We start from the raw sequence: 18,523 nt of genomic DNA on the forward strand, positions 1-18,523 counted from the left end.
AAGGTACTGAAGAGAAATAATTTTAAGAGATATTCTGTAGATGTACGTATGTATGCATACAAACATTGAATAATTTTGTAAAATATTTTAACTATAGAGTAAAACACAGTAAATGGTCTACCAAAATATTGTTTCTTAATGTCTCAAAACAATTTAAGCGTGTTCTATGTGGTTTATAATAATTTTCGATCCCTCTCCTTTTTTAATGAGGTTACTGTATGCTACCCAGGGAGTACAAAGTACGTATTCATGCATGTGGGCTGTATAAGCAACCTGTCTAACTTTTCCTTCTTAGGTCCTCTCTTAGGAAAGATTATGCAGAAGCTTAGCCTTATACATGACTAGTCTGATTGTTTTCAGTGGAAGTAGCTGAAGTAGTGGAGCTAAGCACACAAACAAGTTTTAGCTGGTTTACTAAATGCAATTCAGAATTTCTCCACAAAGTGTCATTGGCATATAGGAAAAACTCCATAGAAAAAAAAAAAACCAACAACTTGTGTTTGTAGCATAAATTCTTTAAAAAGGTAACTGCATGTGAATTGGTAAAAGAGTGATGCTGCAACATACCTCACATACTGGGGGAAATAAGCGTATATAATTTCTGCCAATTTTTGTTAACATTTTGCTCTACTTTTGTTGGCTGTGTTTAACTGCAAAATGTTCTTCCATCTCCAGTGGGATACTCAGGTACTCATGTGACACAAATATATTAATAATCTATGCAGTTTTGCATTTGAAGAGATTTCCTCTCACTGCGTATTGGTCCGCTTTTCATTGTAAGGAATTTTTTTTTTTGTCTTTTTAATTGCAAACTTTAGTTGCACTGACCTTGGTTAAATTGGCATTGTTAAACTGTTTGGGAATGAAAAACAATCTTTGCGTATTGGCAGAAATGACAGACGTTGATGTTTTTGTGTGCTAGCACTTTTCTGTTTTTGCAGCTTCACTTATGATGGGGACTAAAATTAGCAAGAATATCTTTTTGTCATTATAAGTTATGTCCACCTATAGGACCACTTTATTCATGCTATATGGTTGTCCTCACCACAATTCCTAAATGTAGAGTGAGCCTGAGGGTTGGAGTATTGTGGGAGTTGTCAGCTCCTGTGTGGCAATATATTACAAGAATAACTGGCACATAGAGCTTCAGAAAGAAATTTTTAATGGAATTCACAGTTTTCATTGACCACATAAATAAATAGCTCAAGATTTGGTCTGAATGGGAAGACTTAAGAATGGAATGGCAAAACTCAAAAACCCTTGCTTTCATTGAAACAACAGATATCTAATGGTTTTCTTCTTCCTTATGTCTTCCATCTGTGCTCACTGTGAAACAAAGTTATGTCAAATTTTTTCTTTTTACAATTTTTTTTTAACTGAGTAGTAGACTGCTTTAGTATGATTCACACAAATGTATATAAAAATATAGTTTTTCAAACCACCTTTGTGTCAATCTTTTTCATAAAACCAGAGGTTTTGGGGAGGAGCAAGGGGGAGTTGGGAAGGAAGAACCTCATTGCCATCAGTTACAGAAAGGTGAGAAAGCATGCTATATAATAATTTTTGAAGTCATAAAATTGACCATGATGTTGATACATCGGTTTATTATTTATTTATTTAAAAAAAAATTAACTATAATTCAAACTACTTGTTTCCTTCTGGAATGGCTAAAACTAAAGAAACACAGTACTGTTAAATAACCGACAGGATATATTTCAAAAGGGGGGTGTTGGTTTTTTTTTTTGGCGGTTATGAAAAACATCTGTCTGCTTCAGCCCTGTATGAGTTTATCTCTGCTATGCACACTGTTTTCACTGTCTAACAGTCTATGTGCAGAATTTACGTGTGTATTAATTTTTTTGGGGGGGCGTGTGCCAAGGAAGCTTTGCTTTCTTCTGTGTGTGCTGCCATGCTAGCTCAGGTTTTGTGTCACTTCTAAGTTATTGCTAGTATGAAAATTTGATGGGTGGAAAAGGTGGGCAGATACAGGAATAGCTTTGAGTCAGTACCCGTGATTTTTGCCTTGGACTGTGTCTTATGCTGGGGACCAGAAAGAGTGTTTCAACCATTTTATGTAAGGGTAAACCATCCACAAAGGGATTTTGAACAAATAGCAAAGTTGATGTCCTTAACATTGATTTCTGAAAGGAATTGTGTTGTTCTATCATTAAGACATTGGAGCAGAAAAGACTGTTCTTGATTTCTTTGCAGACTTTCTGTGGAGTGTTTGGTAATTTACTTGGAACAAGTTCCTCAGCAAAAATAGGTGCTGAAGAAACTTCCAATCAAAGTTTAAATCTTTGGAAAGTGTTCTCCGATTTACGTTTAAAGTTCTTGGAGGCCTACATTTTAATCAGAAAGTCTCCCTAGGCACGTAAATATCTGGTTTTATATGTGTTCAGATCTGTCTGAGCTTAAAACCTCAGTCTTGCTCACACCAAACAGTTCTTTTGTGTGGCCTCTCCGTAGAATATAATGCAGTGGGCGCTCCCAGAGCACACCAGCTGGACTGAGTGCTGCAGTTCTCTCCATAGTAGTTGGAAGGAAATCCAGTACTCTGTAGGTTAGAAATCAGGGTTTGGGAGAGATAGGTTTGTCTCTTCACCCCCTCATACTGAGTATGTTTTGGTAAGAGTGGACTCTGCTAACTTTCTAATAGGTGCCAAGATGCTCAGCACTGCTTTACCTGATCTTATTTGTGGATATAGGTTACTATGTCCTTAGCTAAATTTTGAAATAGTTAGCAGGGCTGTTTTTCAGTGTTAAAAAAGAAGACCGTAGGACCTTCAATGTTGAAGTTCATACCTAAGAGGCCCCTTATTTTACATTTGGATTAGAATTCCTTTTCATTCTTGTTGATTTTTATCACTTCTTATAATTTTGTGCATTACAATGCTGTCAGTAACAGCATTGAAACTGTTAGTTGGAACTCTTGGCTTGCAACACAATTGGTTTTGTTTGCTGTAAATGGCCTTAGGGTCAAGAGACATGATAAAAGCATACTGCATGCTTAATGTCTTTTATTTTGGTTATTTCCATTGTCATTTTCTGCTACCAAGACAATTGCTTATATTAATTTGTTCTTTGTGTGTTTCTGAAGAATCAATAGTTTAATTTCTTTAGATAGTTTCAGACTCAGCTGTAATCCCAAAGCTCACGTTCATCAGAACAAAGCTAGTTTGATTTACTAGTCGCCTTTCTGGCTTTTAAACTGAAGGTGAAGAAGATTCCGGAGTCACAAATAAGAAATTGGAGTAAGAGTGATGTCCATTTAGAAGCATGATGACTTGGATATTTCCACTGATAGATATTCAAGGAAAAGCTAGCTAATTTCTCTTGCATAAGGACAGATAGTTAATTAGAAGTACTATCTGACGTTTATAGAGAAGAAACAGGATATTATGATTTGTGTGCATTACAATGTTGCTGTAAGAACCTAAATAATTTACCACTGGAGCACCGATTCATCTTTAGAAAGAGGTTTATGCTGCTCTTTTCATTCAATTACCTTGAAAAGACTCTTCGTATCATAGTAATCATGTCACCATTTCCATCAGCTCATTCATATAGGTATTTGGGTTAGTAGGTCACTGAAACAGATTGAGAGGTGGTAGCTGTAGGATCCTTTTTCAAATGCCATGACAACTAATACTAATTATAATATTGAAATTATTAATTATATGTAATCCCAGAGGCTAGGAATGTGCTTTCATAGAAAAGTAATATGAAAGTTATTTGGCACATTGAAAATAAAACGTGGCAATTATGTTTTGGTAAGCAAGGATCATTTACAGTAAACATATTTTTGTGTGGAAGGAGGGGTGGGAAAGGAGAGGTTGAGGATTTGAGCAAGTGGCTACATGTCTTACAGGGTCCTGAGAATCTCCCATCTTAAGAATATTGCATTGGTGCTGTGAAGTCTGAAAGGGTAGAATTTCCCCCTCTATTGGGGCACTTGTCATGATTCAGTTAAGCATTGCAAGCCTAGTTTTTACATGTTTCCCTACTAGAAACAAGGTTTAATAGCGTATTTAAGGAACTACATGGCATATCTTTGATAGGACTTCATATTTTTCTAGTCGGTGGATAAGTTCGTGCATTTGTAGGGCAACCATTAGATGAGTCCTTTCTTTTAACTACTGTAAGAATTAGAATAAAAAGCCTGGGCAAGTACCTAATATTTTACTCGTCCCTCATCCTTTGGATGAAAGGAAATGACATGCTTTCTGGCTGGATTGATACCTACTAATTAAGCCCATTTTTTAGAGCTGACTAGATAATGTGCAATTGTAAAAACAAACTGTTCAAAGAGGAAACCAAAGCCCTAATGTCTGTGTTACATGTTGTTTGGTCTATCAAAGCAGTCAGCTACTGGTCCTCTGTGTCTGACTGGTTGAGCAGGTCTTTGTTCTGCAGGAGTAGTTATGCTTTCAAAAGATAATTCATTAAAGCTGAAGTTCTTAAGAGATGTTTTGAAACCAGAACAGTGTATGTTAGCCCTTGAGTTATTTTATGTAGGTTTCATATTTTACCTATTGCAGGAAGCAATTTATAAAGACAAGAACTCTGAAACTGAGTCACCTCTATTATTTTTTTTTTTTTAAAGGTCAGGTTGTTTGTGTGGGCAAATATCAAAGGTGCCACATCAGCTCAGATCGAAGACCCAGCTGGCCTAATGTCTCATCTGCAGCAGTGGCTGGTCCTTAGGAAAGAGCCGAAAGAAACAGGATTTGAATGGATTTGCTTCATCGTAGTTTCTGGAAGTCAGCACTTTAAGAACGTGATGATAGGGTTTGTTATAAGTCCTTGGAAATAAACTGTGGCAGCTTGAGTTAGTCTTGCGTTCTTCAGAGACATCTGAGTAATTTTGTGATATGTGTTTGCTCTGTAAAAGCTGTGTTAATTTTTCCTCAGTGTGTCTCACGTATTCATGTATATACTAATTGTGTTCTATGTACTTTATTGGAATTTGTGCTATTTCTTACGGTACAGTAGTCAAATTTGTCTGAACTGTAGAAATCTTAACCCCTTCTCGTTGGCACTGCAATAAAATTCACCAGAAAGCTAATATGAGCACTGTGAGAATGTGAGATAGATTTAACCTTTAATTAAGGCTGATATAAAGAGCGGTCTACTATAAAAAATTAATATTTAAGTTCCTTTAAAATTTGGGGGACTACATTCTGGTCCTGGTAGTTTGTTCTATATACCTCTACTGACATTTAAGGATGAGAGAGTTCTCTGTAAAGAGCAGCTTTGTTATAGGATGGTCCCTAAGTTCCACTGTAGTGAATATGAGCGCACAGAATCCATTTCACTGGTATGATATACCCTTACCTTCCTTGACTACTCCTTTAGTATCTTCTTCCTTTGGTCCCACTGACTTGCTGGCAGGCTTCCTTGTCCCGATGCTTTTAAAAGCTTATATAATTTTTATGTCTTTAGAGAAGTGGGGGTTTTTTGCAGTCCTTGTTGGCCTGCATTATGGTGTGACCTGTGCTTTGCTGGGATTTCAGTGTTCTTCTGTTTTCCTATTTTGGATACCATTTCCAGGTTTTGAAGACTATGTCATAGAATCATAGACAGGTTAGGGTTGGAAGAAACCTTTTAAAGGTCATCTGTCCAATCCCCCCTGCAGTGAGCAGGGACATCTTCAACTAGATCAGGTTGCTCAGGGCCCCATTGAACCTGACCATGAATATTTCCAGGGCTGGGGCATCTACCACCTCTCTGGGCAACCTGTGCCAGTGTTTCACCACCCTCATCACAGAAAAAATCTTCTTTATATCTAGTCTGAATTTACCCTCTTTCAGTTTAAAACCATTACCCCTTGTCCTGTTGCCACAGGCCCTCCTAAAAAGTCTGTCCCCATCTTTCTTATAAGCCCCCTTTAAGTATTGAAAAGCTGCAATAAGGTCTCCCTGAAGCCTTCTCTTCTCCAGGCTGAACAACCCCAACTCTGTCCTCAAAGGAGAGGTGTCTCATCCCTCTGATCATTTTTGTGGCCCATTCCTTGTGGGCCTGTTCTTTAAACCAACCCAAACCAACCCAACCCAACCAAAAAAACCAACACCCCCCACCCCCCCACCCCCCCAAATGAGTGGTTATGGAATGTTGAGTAAAGTATCTTTTGTACTCTTACATTAGTACTCTTCCTGTGTGTGCTCATCTAGAAAATGCCTTCTTTGTTCTTGAGGTTCTACTGCTTTTGAGGCAATGAGAAAGGAGATGACTGCAAACATCCAGTAACCGAAAGTGTTTGTCTGACCCCTGCAGCTCTTTTCTGTTTTCCATTTGTTTTTCTTCTTATGTGATAATGTATAAGATGCTGTAAGAGCACAAAATGACTGATTCAGGAAATCTTGGGGTTTCTACCTTCACTGAGATACTTCTATCAAAGTGTTAAACAAGCACAGAAACCTTGGGATAATCCTAACTAAAGCATTTTGTCGTTGTTGGGTAAAGGCTGTCTTCAGGAAAGAAAAAATGGGTTTAGTAGTTCAGAGTACTAATTAATGGGTACTGACTTTTGTTTTGTTTTTTAAATTCAGTTTTAGCACTGCTCTTTGTGTGTAGTGCATGTGGCTTGAACACTAGAGTGTTAGCATGGGGCTTGGGAGACCAGAGTTCATGTCTTGGCTCAGCTCGTGGGCTTCCTAGGGATGTGCCTGCATGGTATTCTGGAAGCAGAATTTGCTCCAGAGTCTTCAGCGTGTTCAAAGTCTGCTGGAAACCATTTGAAAGTGGTTAGCATGGTGCCAAGTTAGCTAGTTCTGCTAAGAAGTGGTTAGAGCTTCATGCTACCAGTTTAGACTTTGTACCCTGCTTGCTTTGTTCAGAAGGCTTGCCGTCATCTTGGAGCATGGGCAAAGTTCACTCTTGTCTGCTTGGTAACTAATAGGTAGAAATGTCTTCTGTGACCTTCAGAAATACATTTTTTTTTTCTTTTCTTAAGCCCATTCCTCCTGTAGAAAGGGACTAACACTTCCTCACTTCAGAGTTTTGCTTAAGCTGGTGCTCAAATAGTAGAATGATGAAGCTTGTAAATAGTAGGGGGTGGGAGTTGAAATGCATTGGGCAAAACTCTAGCCTGGCATATTTGCCTAAACCCTTTCTCAATTTCTGATACTGGTAACTGTATTATCTTGTTTTTGTTAAGTGAACAGCTGGTGAATCTGCTTATTTTTTACCAGATGGTCTTCTGAGTTATGTAAAAACAGAGAAGCATTCTTATCTCTTCATTTAGATGCTTGCAGTAGGTGACCTTTCAGTTTGTGTCTCAGTCGATATGCCTGGATGTTTTTTTCAAGTGTTTGTCTGAAACAGAAAGAAGTAAAAGTTAATTTAATACATGGATGACTCATAACAAGATCAGTCTCATTACATCAGTAGGGTTGTTGCAAGGTTAGAATGAGAGGGGATGCCACAGAGGGGTGTAGGTAGCTGGTGTTGCAGTCTGTGAAGGTGGTCCTGAGACAGGCGGGGACACTGGGATGAGAAGAGCTGAAGTAAGAAAAAATCTCAGTGTGAGTGTCCAAATGTGCTGAATCTCTTGATAGCCCAGAGGGGAGTTACACATGGACCCAAAATCTGATGTTATGGTGCTAAAGCCTTTATTTACTTGGCTGAGCATAATGTTTTAACTTTACCTGTTCTTGGGTAACAGCTGTTACGCTTTGTTTCAGTTGCTTTGAGGTAATTACCATTGCAACAGTGTATGTGTGAATTTTCAAGATAATTTTCTCACATGCTAATATGTCATAGGTGAATTAGTGTCCTAAAGCTTTCTGGGTTTGAGTAGACTTCTAGCAGATACAATCTGGAGCTGCCCTTGGCTGCTCTACAGACTTAATTATTATCTTTTATTACTGAGCCATTCTCCTTATAAGGGATGGGAAAAAGAAGGAAGGTACTATGTTTCACTCTAGGAACAGGAAACTTGGGGTTGAGTTGTTTAAAAGACCTACATCCAGAAGTCTTGATTTTTATTAGGAATGCTTAGAAAGAGAATTACAGATTCTTCTAGTAGAAGTAGTAGCCACATAGTGTACTAGTATGCCGGGAGACTGAGGGAAGCCATTCTCCTTCTCTGCTCGGTACTGGTGAGACCACTACTACCAGGAGTACTGTGTCCAGTATCAGTCCCTCCACTGACAAGGTGAAGCAAGTCCAGTGGAGGGCTGCCTAGGTGGGGAGGAGGCTGGAGCATGTTTTGTGAAAGGTGAGGTTAAGGAAGCTGGTTTTGTGTATCCTGGAAGAGAAGCCTAAGGGGGGATCTAGTTGCTCTCTCATCTATACAGTGGGTGACAGCAGACAATATAGAATCAGATTTCTCTTGGAGTTGTGCAGTCTGAGGATGAGAGGCACTTGATACAGGTTACAGCAAAGGAAATTATAATTAAGTGTAAAGAAAAAAAATTTCCTAGTGAAGGTGGTGAAGCACTGGAACAAGCTGCCCAGACTCTGCCTTTGGAGATATGCAAAACCTGAGGGGAAGCTGAAGTGTGTCTGTGAACTGATCTGTCTGGTTTTAATTGAAGAGGTAGAAAAACAGTAAACTAGATTTTGGTTATACTGGAGGGGAAGTATGCAAGGAGATCAGCAATATCCTTTGCTGTATCTCCTATGCTATTAAGGACAGCTCTGTGTGTGGTGGTGGTGTTTTAAAGCTGCTGAACTGGGGAATTCAGCCATCCTGAGCAGGTTCATGGCCTATGCTCAAAAAGAGTTTTCCACCCTCTTAAGCTCTTATCTTTTGAAGAGTAGGTTACTGACGGGATAGTGAATTTTTTTTACAATATTGGTTCTTTGCCAGACTTTTTGATTTCTCTTTAAAGACTCATATATCTTTATGGAATAGAGTTAGCTCATGTTGCATTGCTGTATCTAGTGATAAAAATTTATTGGGTTCTTTCAAAAGTAAGCATTTCCTAGGGTGCTGTCTGGGCAGTTGCAGCAGATGGAGATGTATTAATGCTGGCTTCCTGGGGTTTTGTAGGAGATCCCAAAGGGTGAAAGCTTTTCTTCCTAGATGATCTCACCTGTTGAGTCTTGTGTAGTTGTTTCTTTGGGCATTGTAGTTTTATATAAATATTAAAAAGATGGACGGAGCTGCAGTCACAACAAAATGCTGATGGCAGAAAGCTCTTTTTCCCCTTTTTCATCCAGCGCAGGAGTGTCTGTATCAGCTGTTTCAATGTCTGAAGACTAGGCATCAGATGGAATCACAGTAGCTTAGTCTTACTCTGAGACAGATGGATGTGATATTAGCAAGAGAGGAAAATGTAGCTGACAACTGGTGCGACTCTACCCTGGAGATCAGTTGTCTGAGTTTGTTGCTGTTCTGGGTACTTGGAGCTATGGCTCCAATTTTATCCTTTTGGTTATGTGGGTGTGCTGATTTTGGCTGGGGTAGCATTAATTTTCTTCATAGTGGCTAGTATGGGCCTGTGTTTTGGATTTGTGCTGGAAACAGTGGTGATAATACAGGGATGTTTCAGTTACTGCTGAGCAGGGCTTACACAGAGTCAAGGCTTTTTCTGCTTCTCACCCCCCAGCCACCAGCGAGTGGGCTGGGGGTGCACAAGAAGCTGGGAGGGGACACAGCCAGGACAGCTGACCCCAACTGACCCAAGGATATCCCACACCATATGACATCAAGCCCAGCATATAAAGCTGGGGGAAGAAGAAGGAAGAGGGGGATGTTCAGAGTGATGGCGTTTGTCTTCCCAAGTAACCGTTACACATGATGGAGCCCTGCTTTCCTGGAGATGGCTGAACATCTGCCTGCCCATGGGAAGTAGTGAATGAACTCCTTGTTTTGCTTTGTTTGTGTGTGCAGCTTTTGCTTTACCTGTTAAACTGTATGTCAACCTATGAGTTTTCCCACCTTTACTCTTCCAATTCTCTCCCCCATCCCACTGTGGGTTGGGGGGAGTGAGTGTGGTGCTCAGTTGCCAGCTAGGATTAAACTATGACAGTGGACTGAGCATGGTACCTGTATTTGCATCTGCTCTAAATTACTCTAGGAGCCTGCAGCTGAGGATGTTAACTGCAGAGTGCATGTGGAGATAGTTAGGCACAAAATGAGATTTTTTTTTTCCAGCTGACTTTCACAGGAGAGAGTGGTGCACACTGTAATACACAGCCATCTGGCTGCCTGATTTTAATGGGCCTGAACCTGTTGTGCAAAATGTTCTAGGCTAAAGCCTAGTTTGGGTTAGCTTAGAGATTGTCCCTGTTTGGAGAAAATATAGCTACAGTTGTTAGTCGAAGGAAATACAAAATTTTTCAACAGAAATGTTGAGAGAAGCAGACTTCTAAGTCCTCCATATTGAACTACTAGCTGTTAGGCTGAATATGGTCTTCTGGATGCTTTTGACTGCTGTATTTTGTCTTGGCGAGAAGGGGAATGGTGCCATAGGTGAAATAAATTCTGCCTTGCTGCCAAATACCATTTGCTTCCAGCTTCTGTGCAACAACTGCCACCCACTATCTGTCGGGGCAACAGTAGCCTGACTCTGTATTTGAGTCAGCAACAGCTGTTTGTTGCTTTCCCAGCTTTTGCAGAAGTAACAGCCCATCTCTCTGTGTTAGGAGCAGCAGTTGTCCCTTCCAGCTTTGCTGTGTAACAACTGCCTGGATGTCTGCAGCAGGTGCAGGAGGAGTGTTTTCAACAGCAGCTGCTGCCAGATGGGGAAGTCAGCTGCTTTCCTGTGATGTGGAGGTAGGCTAAAGCCTGTGTTATGGAGGTGGGGGGTCACAGAGGGTCTCAAAACCCAGATCCAGCTGTTATGGCTGCTGGGGTCAGACCACCCTGCAAGGGATTTAGAAGAGCAAGTCTGTCATCCTGTATTATAACTTTCTGGAGGCACCTCCTAGGTTTGTCTTGAATGCCTTGAAGTCTGTCTGCCCTCTGACTTTTCTACTACTGAATTATTTCTTCAGTGACTACTTTGCCTCTTTTATGTAACAGTGGTTAAAGTTACTGTGCCGGTTAAATAGGACCCCCTAATGGGTAGCTGTGAATCTTCCCAAGGGTAAGCTCTCCATCACTGAGGTGATGGTTAATCTGCAAAGCTACCTGAAAAAAACTTGGAGAAGCATTCTGAAATTTCAGTTATATGCATATCTAAATCTGCCCGGTGGAAACACTTACCTGGCCTGGAAGAGCAGGATGCTAAGGAAGTTGTTTTAACATTCAATTACTTTATCTTCAGAGTCTGATTTTATGCGTTCAGTGCAAAACAATAGTTTTCTCATCTTCACATTCGTTTTCCTCTTGTGTGGTCTGAAAAAACACAGAAGAGACTGCACAGTCTCTGGAGCTGCTGTGAAGGGTGAAAATGCTATCCTAGATTTAGAGGAAATGCAGAGAGGAGGAAGAGAAGGAACTTGTTCTACCTTTTCTTCCCCTTTGTCCTTCAGAAAAAAATTTTTGGTGTCTTTTTGATGTGTAAAGGTTTACAAATCAGTGAGCCTTGAAGGTTTTACCTTTGCTGTGGTGGTTTGTTTCTTTCAGTTTGATGACTTGGAGGATGTGCTGGTTGTTAATTGAATCAAGAGTTAGTAGTATTCTGGTAGGAATTTTCCTTTAAAATATTTAATGCCTTTTATTAGGTAGGTCTCTCATGAAAATAAAGCTGAATGAAATATGTGATTAAAAAAAATTCTCCTGAACTAGTATTGCTTTACTTGCTTAGTAACAAAGATGTGTTTGGAGCTCATCTACTTTGCTATATTTTGAAGGGTTTTTTTCTTCTGTTTCTGCACAAATTTAGCATGATGATTTTTTCCCAATTCAAAATTTTTTTGTTTGCTTCTTTCTTGGGTAGAATGAAAGACAAAAATGAGCAAAAACCCCTTTATGCAAACGCTGTGACTTTTAGTCTGCCTTCCTAAGAAAGTAAGACGTATAGGCTTATGGTGCTCAGGTGTCCCCACAAGTAACTTTTGAACCCGTGGACTCATACCAATTAAATTCTTCCAAATTTAATGAAAATACAACCAGGTAACACGGAAATAAGTCTATCAAAAGAAGCTTATATAAATATTACAGCCATAGGGAAAACTTAAATCAGCCCTTGCAATTAGGGATGAGAGACAAACCCACGAGGAACCAGACTTTGTTAGTTTTGTGGCTTACAGATCCTGTCAGTTTCCTGAGCGTTTCCCTACAGAAAGCAAAGGCAGAAGCAGTCCAGGTTGTTCTGGGACTAATCAGCCACTCCAGGAGGCCTTGACATCATGTCATGCTTGCCAGTGAGGGATGACTACCTCTCTTATGTGCTTACATTCTTAGTTCTTAGGGAAGATTAAAAATGCACACATCAGATGATTGTCCTGAATTCATCTTTCATGGTATGATGCAGTTAAAAGGAAACTTTTACTTTTTTAAGTCTTGCTGATGTTTAGGCCAGTGATGAGATCATGACTTGAGGCAGGGATTTGTATATGGCAGTGTGTGGTGTTTGAATCAATTATCCTCCTTTGTGTTGAAATATTATTCTGGAAAACTTTAGTTTGGTGCAACTGTGACATGAACAGGGTGTTTTGTGGTTACATCGATAAGTAGCACTCATTCATTCATTGTCGTCATTCGGGAATGTTTGTTTTCTGTTTTACTGACAACTAGCAAAAACAGTCCACCTGGAAAGTGAAATTTTAGTTTTAGAACTCCTCAAAACTAAATTTTATAAGTGACCTTAAAAATGGTCCGAGGGTTTTCAACAAAACTGCTTTTGTTGGCTATTAGGAATTCTGATGTTTTTTTAAATTTTAGTTACTGTTTATACCTGTCTGCTCCTGTTACCCCAATGACTCTGCATTGCTAAGAGGGAAAGAGCAGGGTTCTGTTTTAGATTGTAAATTCCCAACAAGAGGATTTCAGAAGGATGCAGACATACAAGTGAATTAGTTGCTTAATTAGTCCGCTTCTGTTGTGATGAGGTAACTCCTTTCTCTGTGTGCTCTGGCAGAAGGGTAAGCTAATTTTGTTCAGTTTGTCTCAAAATAAAAGTATGCCAAAGTGAGCTGAATTGATCTGCAGTTAGTATGGGCTAAGAGTGTGCATATGGACAGGTGCAAGTCAGCTGAGCTGCAAGAGTAATATGGAAGAGGGAAGAACTAAAACTGGTATTTGAGCCCTGAATTCTAGGTACCCTCGCCTCAATTTCATCTGCACAGCCCATGGTTAAAAACAACACATTATTGGTTGGCTTGTTACTGTAGGTTGGAACACAACTTAGTTCTTAGAAAGGTCATGCAGAGTTTGCAGGGCTGATAAATGAGAAATAGTAAGTTTATTTCTGTAATGACTAGATTTTTGAAGTGCATTTTGGTTAACTGTAAACAGAACCTCAGAATGCCACTTCTGCAAAACTTTTTCTTAAAGTAAGACTACTTTGCAGCAGAGCTGTTGACATCAATTTCAGTGGCAGGTTTATGGTAGTATGAACCCTCCTGTGATTTCAGAAATTACCTGGTGGAAGGGTATATAACCTTTGCATTTGCTAGGGAATGCATTAGTGTTGTCTCATTTTTAACTTCAGAAGTAACTGCATGAAGTAATGGAAGAGAAGGCAAAATGATGCTTCTGAAGAGTAAAACTGTATTTTCTAAAATTTTTTAGCACTCCAGGTGCAAAGTGGGTGAAATTCAGTATTAACACAACATGCTGTGAGCAATGGAAGAAATTTTGTCTTGTTCCAGAGAGAGTCAATCTGGCCATGAGAGCATTGTGGATCAATAGAAGCTGCTGCCTCCCCTCTACAGGCAAAAAGATCTCTAAAATGTCTTCTTGTGATCCTTGCAGTCCTCCAGACTGGTCCATTTTGTGTAGACATACTGCATGTAATGCTTCATATGCATGGAATTCTTCAGTGTTGAATTTGGGAGGAGAGAGTTGGCCTTGGATTTATCTGGGATTTCTTTTCTACATTATTTCTTCATTGTTGTAAATTGGGAGAAAAGTCAGAGAATGGAAAATGTATGACCTGATGTTTTTTTTGTCTTGGGAGAAAAGAAAGTGTCTGTTTCTGTGCCTTGCCCCCTTTTTCTTTTTATCACATAAAGGAAGGACATGACTATGGATCTTTGGAATCAGGAAAACTGATTTGTTTGCTGCTGCTATCTAACTCTGTATTATTACTGTAGAAAGATTGGGTTTTTTAATGTGGTTTCATATAAACTTTATATAAACTTCTTATGTAACTGTGTGGTGGAGCAGAAGGAACATGATCATGTTTCAGATCTTGTAAAAGTCTGAACTCATCTTGTGTGCTTGAATACAGAGCATAGCTTTGGTGAAAATGCAAGACAAATTCCAGAAAGAAATTTAACTGTTTCGGTTTTTCCCCTCTGGTGAAATATATAATATCCTTCAATGTGAATGGCAGCAAATATGCTCTGCCTGCTGAAGTTGAATAGTTGTAAAGGTCTGAGTATCAAAAAAAGAAAGCAGGATGCTGCATCAAGGTTTTTGCTGAACAGAGGTGTGCTCTCTTGTATTTGGAATTAAGCTTAATGTACAGTACCATTTTGTGCAATATTATCACTACTTTAAAAATGCTATTTTGTTAGATTTCTTGAACTAGGTAAAGCCAGAGTATAGGGCTAGAACAACATGCAAGCGTTTTGTTTGAAAGGAAAACATTGTAAAGGTTTCATTATATAGTCTTCCTTTTAAATAGTTTCACAAGAGGTGCTCATTTGTACATGCAGTGGTAAGTTAGCACTTTTACAATCAAAAATTCATACTTGCCACCTTCTTTTCCTCTTACACTGCACTGCACTGTGTAACAGCCAGAGTGACTAGGGGTATAACATGATGGTGGAGACAGTAGGGTTTATATATTTGTTTCTGACTTTAGAAGAAAATATTTCAACCATCTCAAACATCATTTTAAGTATTAAGTGTTTTTGTGCTCCCATTTAAGGTAGTATAAGTGTTTAATAATTTGGAATTTAGAATTCTCAAAGCACCTTTATGGGACAGCACTGTTGTCCTAATTTTACAAATGACTACTTTGTCTTGCTTCCCAAGGTGGCTTGCTCAAGGTCACACAAGAATCCTCTGGTACAACAGAGAATTATATCCAAATGTTTGATGTTTAAAACTTGAAACCTGATTTCTGGATTACCTTCTACTAACAGAAATGAAAGACCCGTATCTTTCCTGTCATTCTGCTGAAATTAATTATAAGTATTAATACTCTGATTTTGATCAATGCTTTTAATTCTGTTTACTGCTTCTTTTTCTTTTTAGGCATGTACTGGTATTGAAAATATTGATGAAGCTATAACATTGCTTGAACAAAATAACTGGGATTTAGTGGTAAGTATTCTAAGAAAATTACTTCATAGATCAACCTCATGTAGCAGTGAAGTGCCATCTTGCTGAGACAGCTATTATCTTTATTTCAAATTTGGGTGTGTCTTTTATGGCTGGTGCTAGCCAGTTATGTGCTGACTTTCTGGTTTGTTAAAGCCTCGTTGCCAAGTTGACATGATAATGAGTTGTGTACACCCTGGTATGCTCTGATTGTCTTCATGCCTTTTTGCTTTGTTTCTTTTCCTTTAAAACAATGTTTCATATTGTGTTTAGTTTCCTTTTGGTTAATTGTATGTATAATTTTGTAAGTAGTACAATTACGAGTAGCATTTTTAGAACACATATATACACACAAGATTTTTGAATCTTTGAAGCGGAACGTAAAACAACTTCTTCAATCTTTTGTGTGCTTTTAGTTTAAAAATAAGATAGTTGCTCTTTTATTGTTAGTTGCTATGCAGAATTGAGTCAGAGATTAAGGCCATACCTTATTTAGATTTGGTGTTATCCAGACACAGTTAAGCACAAACAAAAAAAACCCAGCAAACACACTCATCCTAAAAAGCCCTATTGTCTAGTTTGTAACAAGGTTCAATGTGCAGACAAATAGGAGGAAACTGATAAAACAAGCAAAACAATCTTAGGTATTTTCAGACTCTGCATAGGATTATTAGGATAAATAAAGAAACTATTAATCCATTTTCTTAAGGTTTAAAATTGTAAAATAGAACAAACTTAACTAAAAAGCAAGTGATCTTCCTTTAATTATAGTATCTGTGATTTCCTCCTTTTTTTTTTTTCTTTTCCAAATGAGTGATCTTTGGACCAGTCCAAAGTATCAGATGATTATTTTTTTTAAAAATTCGATTTTCCAAAATTGACTATGGATACAGTTTCAGCTGTCTGCCACATTGTGTTCCAACATATTGTTTAGAGTGTTCTCTATGTTTTAATAATTGCAAACTAAGTATCACAGCGGTTACGGTGGGGTTTTAAACTGAGTTTGTTAGAATGAATGTTGTCTTTATTTTAAGGCATAATGATTAAAACTATGTGTAATAATGTAACCTATTGTAAACAAATGCTATGTACTCCAAACACTTGAAACTAAATGTTTAAAGTGAATGTTGGCTGAAGTATATGGAGTCTTCATTTTGCAACATGTCATGGTGTAAGCAAGAACGAGACACCAACGAGCAAAAGGTAGTGCATATCATCTGTGTCTTCAAACAGAAAAACCCAAATGTATGTTGACAGAGTGGTAGAGTTAAAAACATCTTTTGTCATCGTAGTTTGTTGTGACTTAGCATGGGCTGTTTTGAAAATTAAAGTGTTTATGGGAAGACAAGCAGTAGCCTGATGCGTTCTGTGCAGGTCATGAAGTTCTTAATACAATGCATTAAATCAGTTGGATGTGGTTTTGGGGGATTTGTAAATTGTAAAGTATGTGTTTTACAATAAATGCTCACAGGTATGGTTGAATCAGAGAATTGTGATGAAAAATAGTAAGAACAACTAGGGATTTTTAAAATTTCTTTTTCCTTTCTTTTGAGACTTCAGAATGAGTAGAAGGGGAGAGTGAAGTGTTTAAAGCTATGAGAATGGGTACAACAATAGCTTTAAATACTTAATTTTTTTAGTGATGATTAAACAATCTAGAAGTGTAGAATATAGTGGGAAAAGAAGTAATGACCCAAAAATGCAAGCTTAAAAAAAGGCATATGGAAAGTAAGAAAGGAAAGAAAAATACGGATCTAACAGGTACTTCAGGAAAGGACATAGTTCTTGAAACTAAACAGAAAAAGAATGAGAGGAGTGTCTATGAAAGGGAAATGGTAAGTTGTGGAAGGAAAAAAAAAACTGAGGACAGTAAATGTGAAGATGATGCCCTAAGAGTCTGTCATTATTAGGACATTGGCTCCTTTTTATTAAAAGCAGCCTTGTAAAAAAGGGAATGAAAACCAAATCATGCTAATCTAACAGGGAGTTAGAAGCAGAGAGTGAAGAAAGAGAAGACAAAAGAAATGTGAATGTAAGAAGAAAAGGAGTTGCTAGCCTGCGAGAGAATCAACTATCTCTTTGTTAGGCAAGGGTTTGTGCAGCATCTCAAAAGTCAAAACAATACATGAAAAAAGGCTCACGATTTATTCGAGATGTAGCATTTTTTATTTTAAAACTGTATGATCCATGTGTGGTGGGTTTTTGGTTTGGTTTTTTTGGGGGGTTTATACCTTCGATTCAGTAGTCAAGTACAGATTCAGTGCCAAGAAACTGGGGAGGAGGGAAGGATTTGTTTTGATTGAACCAAAAGGTCTCGGAGGTTTTAGTCAAAATGAAAAATGAAGAAAATCCTTTTGCTTGACACTAAATATTTCATTCAACATCTATCAGAACATGTTTGGGGATTTGTAAGGAAAACAAAACTCATAGGAGTTAGTTCAAAAATCATGAAGACAGCAGTGGTGTTTTTGGTAAGCCTTCCTCTGTCATCCTTTGACCACCAATCCATTAGGTAAACGGGAAGAACATCATCACTGTCTTCTCTAATTTAATTTAGTTTTGTCCATCTTATTCGGAGGCTTATTTCAAGTTCAATTTTTGATAAACATGGCCTGAATTAATAGATTGGGGATGAGCACTTCTTATGATAAATGTATCTTTGCCTAAAAAAAAAAAAGAAATAATTAAACCCATTCTTTAAGTGATTTTACAGTTCTAAAGTAAAGACATAGAAGTGAAATATAGTCATACAGGTGTTCAGTGTTTTTTTGGGAGGGTGGTTTGGGTTTTTTTGGTGTGTGTTTGTTTTTTTTTTTTTTTTTTTTTTTTTTTAAATGTGGATTCCTTTACTGCCATGATTTTGGAATTGGAATCAGAGCTCTGGATTTGATCAGGACCCAGGGTTATATGAAGTAGAAAGCTAAGCAAGGATAGGATCAACCTAAGTTCAGGGGCACTTCGGCAGCATTAGGGAAAAAACCAAAACCATAAGTTAAGGAAGTTCTTGTCTCAGAACAGATTGCTTTCTTGCTCTTCATTCAGGCTGTCTGTATCTCAACTCCATATTCCTTTTTGGGGAAAAAAGTAATGTACTATCAGAGACTGTGCTAGGGACCCAGGTTGAAGATTCCCTTGAGCACCTTTGCTTCTTGAATCCTATGAGACTCAACTCAAGGGTGTTGTTATTCCTCT

The 18,523-nt window shown here is 38.3% G+C and overlaps 1 protein-coding gene across 3 annotated transcripts in view; it reads left to right on the forward strand.

The window, feature by feature from the left end:
• Positions 1-18,523, forward strand: part of FAF1 (Fas associated factor 1) — a 173,776-nt gene that overhangs the window by 3,432 nt on the left and 151,821 nt on the right. For 2 of the 3 annotated variants that reach the window (XM_064455119.1, XM_064455120.1), the window contains one exon: positions 15,266-15,334. In XM_064455119.1, the coding sequence (XP_064311189.1) occupies positions 15,266-15,334 (69 nt within the window). Of the gene's footprint in view, positions 1-10,627; positions 10,727-15,265; positions 15,335-18,523 lie in introns of those variants that run through there. The other variant, XM_064455118.1, reaches the window with a different exon arrangement.

The sequence above is a fragment of the Phalacrocorax carbo genome, chromosome 6, assembly GCF_963921805.1.
Source record: "Phalacrocorax carbo chromosome 6, bPhaCar2.1, whole genome shotgun sequence".
NCBI classification, from domain to species: domain Eukaryota; kingdom Metazoa; phylum Chordata; class Aves; order Suliformes; family Phalacrocoracidae; genus Phalacrocorax; species Phalacrocorax carbo.